The sequence below is a fragment of the Amaranthus tricolor genome, chromosome 13 (assembly GCF_026212465.1).
Source record: "Amaranthus tricolor cultivar Red isolate AtriRed21 chromosome 13, ASM2621246v1, whole genome shotgun sequence".
Lineage (NCBI taxonomy): Eukaryota > Viridiplantae > Streptophyta > Magnoliopsida > Caryophyllales > Amaranthaceae > Amaranthus > Amaranthus tricolor.
In genome coordinates, this window is record NC_080059.1 from 19,368,944 (window position 1) to 19,380,284 (window position 11,341).

An 11,341-nucleotide genomic window follows, 5' to 3' on the forward strand; every position below is an offset into this window, starting at 1 on the left:
GCGGATTTGAGGGTAATAAACCCTAATGTTGAGTGGTTGAATTATGTTGAATTGTTAAGTTCAATGGTAATATCTTCTTGATCTTGAATTGTTGAATTTGCAAGCTGATTCACTTGATCTTGTAGAAACCCTTTTGATTGTGTTATATCTTCTCTCTTTTTAGGAAAATATTTTCATTAATTAAACATGATTCGCACTTACCCATGTCTTTTTGATTTCATCATAATTATCATCAATTTTATTTACTGGTTATTATTATTATTATTATTATTATGGGTTTTATAAATTATGGGTGGCCTCTATTTTCTCTGGTGGGTTCTTTAAAGATATGCTGAAGGAGCTTTTTGATTTCATCATAATTATTATCAATTTCATTATTATCGAATTATAAGGGCACCTGCATTTGTGGAAGGTTTTTCATACTATGAATTTCCAATTCTGCAAAGACTTGGGGTTTTCTAATGGTAAATACCCATTTTCATCATTTTTTGTAAATACTCATGTTGTTAATTATGTTTAATGTATTAATTTAGTGTAAAAAGTTTAATCATTTTATTGTTTAAGAGTGATTTATTGTTGTTGTGTGCATTTGCTCTAATTTTAATTTTGTATAATGTTTCTTTTGGTGATTGATTGTGAAATTATATATATTATTAACATTAGTTTATAAATATCGCTTTATTACAATTTCAAGAAATTCAAAAATAAAAAAAATAAAAAAAAAAAGCAAAACAAGTCAGACCCGTTTTGGACCCGGATCCGGTACTGGATCCGCAATCCGGTACCGGATCCGGATCTGGGTCTTGCAAAACTGGACCCGGGGATTCGGGTCCGAATCTGGATCCTGTTCCTGAAAACGGATCTGGATCCGGGTCCACTTGGACCCGATCTAGATCCGACCCATTGCCATCCCTAACCGCAGCTTAGAGTCTTGCACTATATGCTGCGGTTTTAGGGAGGCCCGCAGCATATGGTTGACTTTTCTACTGTGGTTTTAAACCGCATCATTTACAATAGGTCATCTGCTGCTATCACTAATGTTTGGGGCCAAAATCGCAGCATATTATAGCCAAAAAATAACAGCAAATGAGGTTTTTTCCACTAGTGATGGTATGCGATGGATGTTTTGTGAGACACATTATATTTTCTTAATAATGCAGCTATGGTCTTATTGCATAAATGTCTGCCTTTATCACTTATCAAGGCCCTTGGGATTCCAAATCTAGAAAAGATATTGGCCTTGAAAAAATCGGCTACAACTTTGGCATCATCAATTCGGGTGGCCTCAGCCTCCACCCATTTAGACACATAATCAACTGCTAACAGAATATCTGAAAAACCAAAAGAGTTGGGAAAAGGTCCCATGAAATCCATGCCCCATACGTCAAAAATTTCACAAAACATAATCATATTTTGAGGCATTTCATTCCTTTGGGAAATACTCTCGACTCTTTGACATTGATCACAAGTTTTGGAAAATAAATAAGCATCCCTATGAATTGTGGGCCAATAGAATCTGTACTCCAAAACTTCCTAGCGGTTCTTTTTGCCCCAAAAAGACCTCCACAAGCATATATATGGCAATAAGTGAGAATAGATACCACCTCATTGCTTGGAACACATCTTCTCAAGACTTGATCTGCGCAAAATTTCCACAACTATGGATCATCCCATACATAATACTTAGAATCACTCTTCAACTTGTCTTTTTGATACTTACTAAACTCCAGAGGAAATTTATTCATAACAATATCATTGACAATATGAACATACCATGGTTTGTCGGATTTTATCATAAACAAATGTTCCTCTGGGAACTCTTCTTTTGTAGACACACTCCTATATCCATCATTGCTTGATTCAAAGGTTGTACTTTTTATAACCCTTCTTAGATGATCTGCAACTAAGTTTTCTGACCCTTTTTTGTCTTTTATTTGTAGGTCAAATTCACTTAGAAGAAAATTCCGTCTAATCAATCTTGGTTTAGCTTTTTTTTTTCATCATCAAATGGCGTATAGTCGCATGATCTATATAAACTACAACCTTTGTACCTAACAAATATGATCGAAATTTCTCTAATGAAAATACTACTGCCAATAACTCTTTTTCTATTGTCGCATAATTCTTTTGTGCTTCATTTAGAGTTATTGACGCATAGTAGATTGCATAAGGATTTCGACCCACCCTTTGACCAAGGACTGCATCAATGGCGTGGTCACTAGCATCCCACATAATTTCAAAAGGTAATTACCAATTGGATGGTTAGATAATAAGAGCTGAAACTAACCTCTTTTTTAGCTCATCAAATGCCTTTTTGCACTCTTTATTGAAATTGAATTCCACATCTTTTGGTAACAACCTGCAAAGACAAACAGTTAGTTTTGAAAACCCTTCAATAAACCTTATATAAAATCCGACGAGTCCTAAAAAGGAACGCACTTCTTTCACAGTTTTGTGGTAGGGTAGAGATTGTATAATATCGATCTTTGCTTTATCTACCTCAATTCCCCGCCTTGAAATTACATGACCTAAAACAATGCCCTGCTCAACCATAAAATGGCATTTTCTAAATTTAGAACTAAGTTTGTTTTAATACATCTTTGAAGTACAAGTTTTAAAATTTTCAAACATTGAATAAATGTATCTCTATGGATTGTGAAATCATCCATGAAGACTTCAAGAAATTTTTCTAAAAATTCAGAGAAAATGCTCATCATACACCGTTGGAATGTAGGGGGTGCACTACATAATCCAAACGGCATATGCCTATATGCAAATGTGCCAAAAGGGTATGTAAAAGTACTTTTCTCAATATCTTCAGGTGCAATTGGCACTTGTAGGTATCCAGAATACCCATCTAAAAAACAATAAAATTCATGTTTGGCGAGTCTTTCTAACATTTGGTCGATGAAGGGTAAGGGAAAGTGATCTTTCCTTGTTACGGCATTCAAACGACGATAATCTATACATACTTGCCAACCTTTTTGCACCCTGGTAGGTACCAATTCACCCGCACTATTTCTTACCACCGTAACTTCTGATTTCTTTGGAACCACTTGAGTTGGGCTCACTCACTCACTATGAGAGATAGGAAATATAATACCTGCTTGTAACAACTTCAAAATTTTGGTTTTTACTACCTTCATCATTGGTGGATTCAACCTTCTCTGTGGTTGTCTTACTGGCCTTGCACCTTCCTCCAACAAGATTTTATGCATGCAAGTAGTAGGACTAATGCCCTTGATATCAGCAATAGTCCAACCGATTGCATCCTTGTGTACTTTCAGAACTACTATCAACTTTTTTCCTTGTTCATCATTTAGCTTATTGGAAATAATCACCGGAAGAGTTTTATTTTCTCCAAGAAAAACATACTTCAAATGGTCAAGAAGTTGTTTAAGCTCTGGTTTTGTTTCCTGCAAAACGGATGGCAAATTTTTTTCATTTGGGATAGTTAGTAGTATTGGTCTATTTTTAAAAGAACCATTTAATTCATTTTCATTCAAATCCCTCATTACTTCCTCAATTTCAGTACTCATAACATATTCTTTATTCATTTTATCAAGATCATTTTCAATTACAACTCTCAATTTATCATCATTTTCAATGTTGAATAAGTCTTGAGTCATATCATCCATCATATCAACAGAATAACAAGTAAATTTCTCAATAAGATACTTCATTGAATCATAAATGTTAAATTCTACTTGACAACCATCAAATTCCATTGTAAGTAACCCAGTATCCACATCAATTTTAGTTTTTGCAGTTTTCATAAAAGGGCGACCTAGCAAGACAGGTGCCACATGCTTTTCATGTTCCATTTCTAAAACATAGAAATCTGCAGGAAATATTAGCTCACCTACTTTAACTAAAACATCTTCCACTATACCCTTTGGATATGCATTTGAACGATCTGCAAGTTGTATTACTACTCCAGTTTCTACTAAGGTACCCAATTTTAAAGATTTATACAATGAATATGGAATAATGTTAATTGAAGCACCTAAGTCTAACATGGCTTTTTGAAATGTAATATCACCAATGACACATGGAATAGTAAACATACCTGGATCTCCACATTTTGGAGGAAGTTTTTGTTGAAATATGGCAGAGACATGCTCGCTCACCTTCACTTATTGTATTTCCTTCAATCTTTGCTTCCTCTTTGTAGTGTATAGTTCTTTTAAGAATTTTGCATTCCAAGGGATTTGCTTTAAAGCATCTAAAAGTGGAATGTTCACTTCACATTTCCGGAAGACATCATAAATTTCCTTGTCATTGTCATATTTTTGACCTCCTTTTAACGCTTCTGGAAATGGTGCAATTGGCTCATATAGAATTGATGGTTTTTATGTTAATGCCTCTTGTTTTTCTCCTTTTTCTTGTGCCTTCAACTACAACTTCTTCTTCAATTTCCTTCTCACTCACCAAGGGTTTCTCCTTACTTACTAACTCCTTACCACTCCTTAGGGTAATGGCACTCACATCGGGGCGAGGATTTGGCTCTGTTTATGAAGGCAACTGATCTGATTCCTTGGCTTCTAACTTACTAACTGCTCCAGAGATTTGGCCTATTTGTTTCTCATATTTTTTTATGCTTTACCTTGTTTCCTCTTGATTCTGAACAATCTGAGTTTGCATATTTGAAACATTTTGAGTCAATATCCTTAACATATCTTCAGTGGTCATACTAGAACTCGGGTTAGCGCTATAATTATGTTGTTGTTGTTGTTGTTGCTGCTGCTGTTGTGGTCTTGGGTGGAATTGTTGTTGGTATGGTGGATGGTTTTGTTGTTGAAATGGTGGGCTGGGATTTGTGGCCTCCACCTAAAATTTAGATGATCTTTATACCTAGGATTATATCTGTTGGGGTAAGGATCATTCTTTCTTGGCAGATTTTGATTTTGACCTTGAAATCCCATGACTTTCGCTTCTTCATAAGTTTCCTCTTGAAGTTGTGGACATGTGTCAGTGGCATGATCTAAAGAACATATTCCACAAACTTTTAATTGTTGAGTTTTGTTCTTCACCATAAAATCCCTCATCATTGAAGTAAGAGCTTCCACCTTGTCCTCTAACTTGTGAACGAGCTAGAACCTTCAAGACTTGTTTTCCTTGGATTTTCTCTTCTACTAAATTGTCTTGAACCCTCTGCTAATTCTTCAAGCAATTCCCTAGCGGCAGTAGGTGTTTTTCTTAAGAAAGAACCTCCACTCGCTGCATTCACCATTCGCACTTCATCATTCAAAAGACCATTATAAAAGTATAAAATAAGATCATCATCAGAATAACCATGGTAAGGACAACTTGCACACAATCTCTTAAATCTCTCCCAATATTCATAAAAAGACTCATCTGACCATTGCTCTATGTTGCTAATTTCCTTCTTCAAAGTCGATGCTTTAGAAGCTGGGAAATATTTCTCCAAAAAAGGTCTTTTCATATCTGTCCAAGTAGTGATACAACCTGGTGATAAGTAGTACAACCAATCTTTTGCGGCATCTTTTAATGCAAAAGGAAATGCCCTAAGGTTGAAAACATCATCGGAAGCTGTCGTTGGCTTCATACTACTACAAACCACATGGAATTCAGATAAAAAATTGTTTGGATCTTCACCATTGGAACCATGATAAGTAGGCAACACATGGATAAGCCCTGATTTGATCTCAAATGTAGAACTGTAACAACCCGACTTACCGTTGACTGGGTAAACAGGGTCGTCACGGGGATTATTTCCCAAGAAACTTAAATCAAATCCCAAAACCTGGGCAAAGGAATCACCAGCTCTATTACGAAACCAACACAGCTAAATCTCAAACCAAATATCTAGTCTAAACATAAAGTAATCATACAACTCACTACGAGTCCATTATAATCAACATAATCAGAACTAATCAGAACTAATATACATTAAACAAATTCCTAATACAAACTATAAGCTTTCACGATCTCAGCTCAAAAGAACATCCTTAACACTCTCATCAACATTGCTAACCCGATTATTCCCGACCGGATCCGATCTGTAATCAGCTAAAAGATGGAAACAACAAGGAATCAGATTAAACTGAGTGAGAAGCAACAATCCAAAACAATTAAACACAGCAATTCAAAACAATGGTTTAAAAGCAACATCAGTTTCCTAGATCTATGTGCGCACAGGGAGTCTAGTTGAGAGGAACATCCATAGCTCTAAGGCTATGTCTCTCTCGGGTGAAGCTAGTCAATATCTCAATGACAATTCGCTACAAAAACAGGGAGTAGGGAACCATGTTCCTCAACTCCGTCAATGACCAGCTCGCAAGCCCGATCCATTGACCATATCAATATCAGCATAATCATTCATAAAACATTTATCACATTCATATAAATTTCACAAACTTTAAATAAACATTTTACAAATGGTAGCCTGGCCAGACCCTTTTTTAAGGGACTGTTACTACTCACCGACGATGTCGCTTCAAGGTAACGAATCCAGCTATCAACTAGAAGGGTTCTTCGATGATATCGTCTCCTGGAGCATAACAAGATCACAACATCACTAGAGAGCGTTCGATACTACTACACTAACATATAGCTTATTACATCTCCTCCTAAGACCGCATCTTAGTTCCATCTTCTATTCTAATAATTCTAATTTTAAAGATTGCGCAAGTTCTAATTCTAACCCCAACATATATAATATATATATATATATATATATATATATATATATATATATATATATATATATATATATATATATATATATATATATATATATATATATATATATATATATATATATATATAACCTTGTTTAAGACTAGCTTATAACCTTGTAACGATCATATGTCTCCACAATTCCCTTTGTATTTCCAATTCAAACACTTCTAGTTCATTTAACTCAAACCAAGAAACTAAACAAGATTAACCAGCTATCCTAAAAATAGAACACAACTAATTTATCCATTCAACTAATAACTTCCACACGAACCCTGATACTTTCAAGAATAACTAATCATATAAAATCAAGGGTTATATCCAACACTTACAATTACCCAACTATTAAATAAATAGCTACAACAAAGAACTATCCATCACTAGCAAATTCACATGAATCAACTAACATTTAAGAACATCAAGTTTCCATAAACTTTCCACATTCAATATCCTATCGATATCCTAATCTTCGTAAATTCATACTAATTAATAATTCCACAATTAAGTTCTTATCACCACTTTGACCTATAATTATCATTAACAACATTCAAATCCAAACCCACACCACTACCTATACACCATCAAGATACTACGAATCCATTCCCACAAATTATTTCACAAGTATCTGGTATTATATCTAAGAGCATCAATCTATTCAATTATTCACCATTATCATAACTTGTCACAACTCTTAGTTCCTAACAATAATTCAGCTGCTAAATATACATATCCAATAGCTAGTCTCAATCAACAAAACTCATCTAATTAGGAATCCCGTAATGGTTTTAGGACACCTCTTACTAAAACAAGCATAACTCACTCATACGAAAACCAAATGAGACGATTTAAGTGGCTATGTGACCATTACTCAGAGCTCTACTATTCTTATTCAGACATTAAAACCTAGAAACAATTAAAACGATCCCAAAACAGCCAAAACAGAAGGTTCGTTATGGATTTTTAAGACAGCCTGCTAGTATTTCACTATTTTGAACATAACTCTCTCATATAAACTCATTTTGGAGCGATTCAAGTGCCCACGTGATCGCAACTCGAAGCTCTACAAATCTCATGAAGACACCAAAACCCCAAAACGACTCTAACTATTTCAAAAACAGCAACACAAATTCGGACAGAACAAAACGGAACCTCATTGTCGATCTTTATGACAGTCTACTAGTATTTTGGACATAACTTCCTCATACGAACTCATCTCGGGGTGATTCAAGTGTCCACACGACAATGACTCAAAGTTCTACAAATCTCAAGAAGACATAAGAACCCAAAAACAATCAGAACCATCCCCAAAATAGCCAAAACAGAAAGTTCAGTTTATGAACTGAAATTTCAGAATCCCAAATACTCAATTTGATACTAGAACTCAAATAACCCAAATAACCAATTCTAATCAACACTAAAAGCAACTCAATTACTAATTAACTCATATACTCTAATTAAACTCACGTTGATGCTTAAATTTGAAACTTAAAAACCCCAAATTAACCATGAATACTAAACTACTACCAAATTCAACAATCATTGTTTATGCTTAAGAACTTAAAACTACTTTAAAACATTCAATTTATACTTAAATAAAATAGTTTGTGGATTACCTCAATCACCATTGAAGGACCTTTCAACTTTTAATCTTGAACTTCAATTCACTAATTTTTCCCAAATCAGAAACCCTAACTTGATTCTTCAATAAACCAAAAACAAAGAGGTGAGGAAGTGGTGACTGAAGTGGCGGCAAAGGTGGTGCAGCAGCTCCGTTGTCGGTGGAGGGAGGACAAGAACCGACTGCTATTGAACCGTGAGGGAGAGGAAAGGAGGCAGTGTTGAGAGTTTGAAGGAATAAAAGATGAGGATGAAGAAAGAAATGGGGAAGGGGTATGTCGGTTTAAATGAGATAGGAATGGGTTTATTTTTAGCTTCGACCCGTTAAATTCTATCAAAGTCGTCTCGTCGTAAGACAATCTTATATAAGACATGCTGTAAGGGTATAATAAACGATTTACGAAATAAGTAAAATTTCGTAATTGGTTGTATGAATAAGGATTGCATTTAGGAATTTATTTTTCAATACTTTATTTAAATTTATTTTTATAAAGATAAGATAGTAATCAATTAATAAAAAAAATAATCAAAATACACTTTTATCGAAGTACTCTTTATACGAATTTTATACATTAAATAAAATATACCTCTTTCTTGAAAATGTTAACAAATCAAATACTTGAGTCAATATTATCAAAATAATTATTACTCGAATTAACTTACTTAATAAAATCAACTAATAAAGATTATGTGTTTGTAAACAGATAAAAATGATTCTTGAGCACTTTTTAGTATTCCAAACTCACACATTAATTTTTAATCTTCCCAAATCAACATAATCAACTAGTCTATTGAAAGGAAAAGCATCTTTATCTTGATTATAAATGCATAAATGAAAAGCATCAAAAATTCATCATAACAAGTCAATAAACTATTGGGTTTGTAAACTAAACCAAGATTACAATTAACCCAAAATGATAATCCTTCTTAAACAATTTATAAACTAAAGCAAGTTTTATAAATCCTTCAAGTTGCTACCATACTTAAATTAGACAAAGCAATCCAATTCAATAGCATTTGAACAAGCCATTAGAAAACCTATTGCAACTAAACATTCCAATTAAACCAATTCAATTCATATTCAAGAGCAAAGAGATTATCAAGGTTGATTGTATTAATAAAGGGAAAGACTTACAATTCAAAGGTAAAAGAGGATACTAACTTTCCTCAAGATGAGATTCTTAGCCAACAATGGCCATTTCCAACAAAAGAATGAGGAACAATAAGTTTAAAGATTTTTCCCTAAATCTACAACCCTAATACAATTTCAGCTAAGTGTTTGATTGCAAAGAAAAAACTACTTTAAAACTATTACAATCCATCCTCTTTCATATTAGTTTACTAAAGTTTAGTTGCATAAGAGGAGGAAAGAAGAAATCATTACTCTGATTTTCACCATTTCTTCGTCAAACTTGCTGCTTCTTTTATCCAATCCTATTCAAAAGTGAAGGCGGCAAGTTTCAAATCAAATAAAGTTGGGGCGCTCAGGTCGCGGGCCGCGACCTAACTCGTGAGCCGCGAGTTGATGCTATTGCTTTTCCTGCTTCATTTCTTTTCCTCTTTTCTGATTTTAATAATAATAATAATAATAATAATAATAATAATAATAATAATAATAATAATAATAATAATAATAATAATAATTAATTATACTAATAATAATATTAATAATAATATTTACATATATAGTAATAAAAGTATAAGTTGGAGATATATAGCTAATAATAACTTATAAAAAGAAAATAAAGATAATAAAATAATATAAAAATAAAGCTCTATCAAGCGGATCATAAATAATCAACATCAAGCATCTAATCCAGCAACAATGAACATAAGCAGATCATAAATGATCATCGTCACGCATGTAATCCAGCAACATTGAACATTATCTAATCATAAATGATCATGATCGAGCATCTAATCCAGCAACAATGAACATAACCAGATCATAAATGATCATCATCAAGCATCTAATCCAGCAACAATGAAGAAAAACAGATCATAGATAATCATCATCAAGCATCTAATCCAGCAACATTAAACATAAACAGATCATAAAAGATCATCATTAAGCATATAATCCAGCAACATTGAACATAATCAGATCATAAATGATCATCATCAAGCATCTAATCCAGCAAACATACACCATCAATGAGTAAAATTAAAGACAGGGATAGAAAAGCTCATTTTTAACAACCCCGAATGCTCATTTTGGGGGGTATCCTTCTCTCTGACACTTGAGGATCTTCAAATGCAACAGCTTTAAGCATAACCGGCTCAATTTTATGCGTTTTTCATACCACCTCATCATCCTTAGGAAGACCATAATAAGAAGGGGGATCTTTCTCTGGGGTGTCAACTTCCATAGAATCTCCATAATTAAGGTAGTAATGATCATACCATGAACCATGAACATTATAATACCTAACGTTTTCAAGGCACGTACTAGATAAAACAAAAACCCCATTTATTTTCTTATTTAAATCACCCATTTTTTCCAGTCAACAAAATCACAAAAGTTAGATCAGATGAAAATGAGATAAACCTAAAAACCCAGGAGAAACTAATCAAGAAAATCAAACGAAAATGAAGATATTCAAATGTTGTTCTCAATTAAAAATCAGATATAGATCAAGAAAATCAGTTGAAAATAAAATCAACCGAAAAGCAGATGTAGATCAAGAAAATGACTTGAAAGTGAAAACAACCAAAAATCAGATGTAGATCAAGAAAATCAGTTGAAAATGAAATCAAGCGAAAAAACCCACAAAAACAGTCAAAAAGGCATACAACAATAATCTAGAATCTACTTAGGTTTTCAAACAAAAAATCCCAAAATGTGAGGAATACCCAGATGAAGTATGGAACAGCCAAGTTCAAATCATGATATAAACCGTAAAAACCCCAAAATAACTTATTCCTTTCAGATTTAGGGTTTATAAAGAAAATGGAGATGAAGATGAAGTATGAAAAATTCAGATCAAATTTTCAATAGAAAAAAACCAAAAATAGGGAGGAT

At 33.5% G+C, this 11,341-nt stretch overlaps 1 protein-coding gene and 1 pseudogene across 1 annotated transcript; both read right to left on the reverse strand.

Moving 5' to 3' along the window:
• Window positions 1–1,510: 1,510 nt before the first annotated feature.
• LOC130798898 (uncharacterized) lies at window positions 1,511–4,981 on the reverse strand (annotated as a pseudogene).
• On the reverse strand, window positions 3,314–8,327 carry LOC130798899 (uncharacterized). Its single transcript, XM_057661994.1, has 6 exons — window positions 8,316–8,327; window positions 7,898–7,957; window positions 7,110–7,164; window positions 5,969–6,033; window positions 4,070–5,809; window positions 3,314–3,416 (listed from the first exon to the last, which is right to left on the reverse strand). Exons 1-5 carry the CDS (start codon window positions 8,325–8,327, stop codon window positions 5,078–5,080), a joined length of 924 nt encoding a protein of 307 aa, XP_057517977.1. The 3' UTR covers window positions 3,314–3,416; window positions 4,070–5,077.
• Between the last annotated feature and the right edge of the window lie 3,014 nt (window positions 8,328–11,341).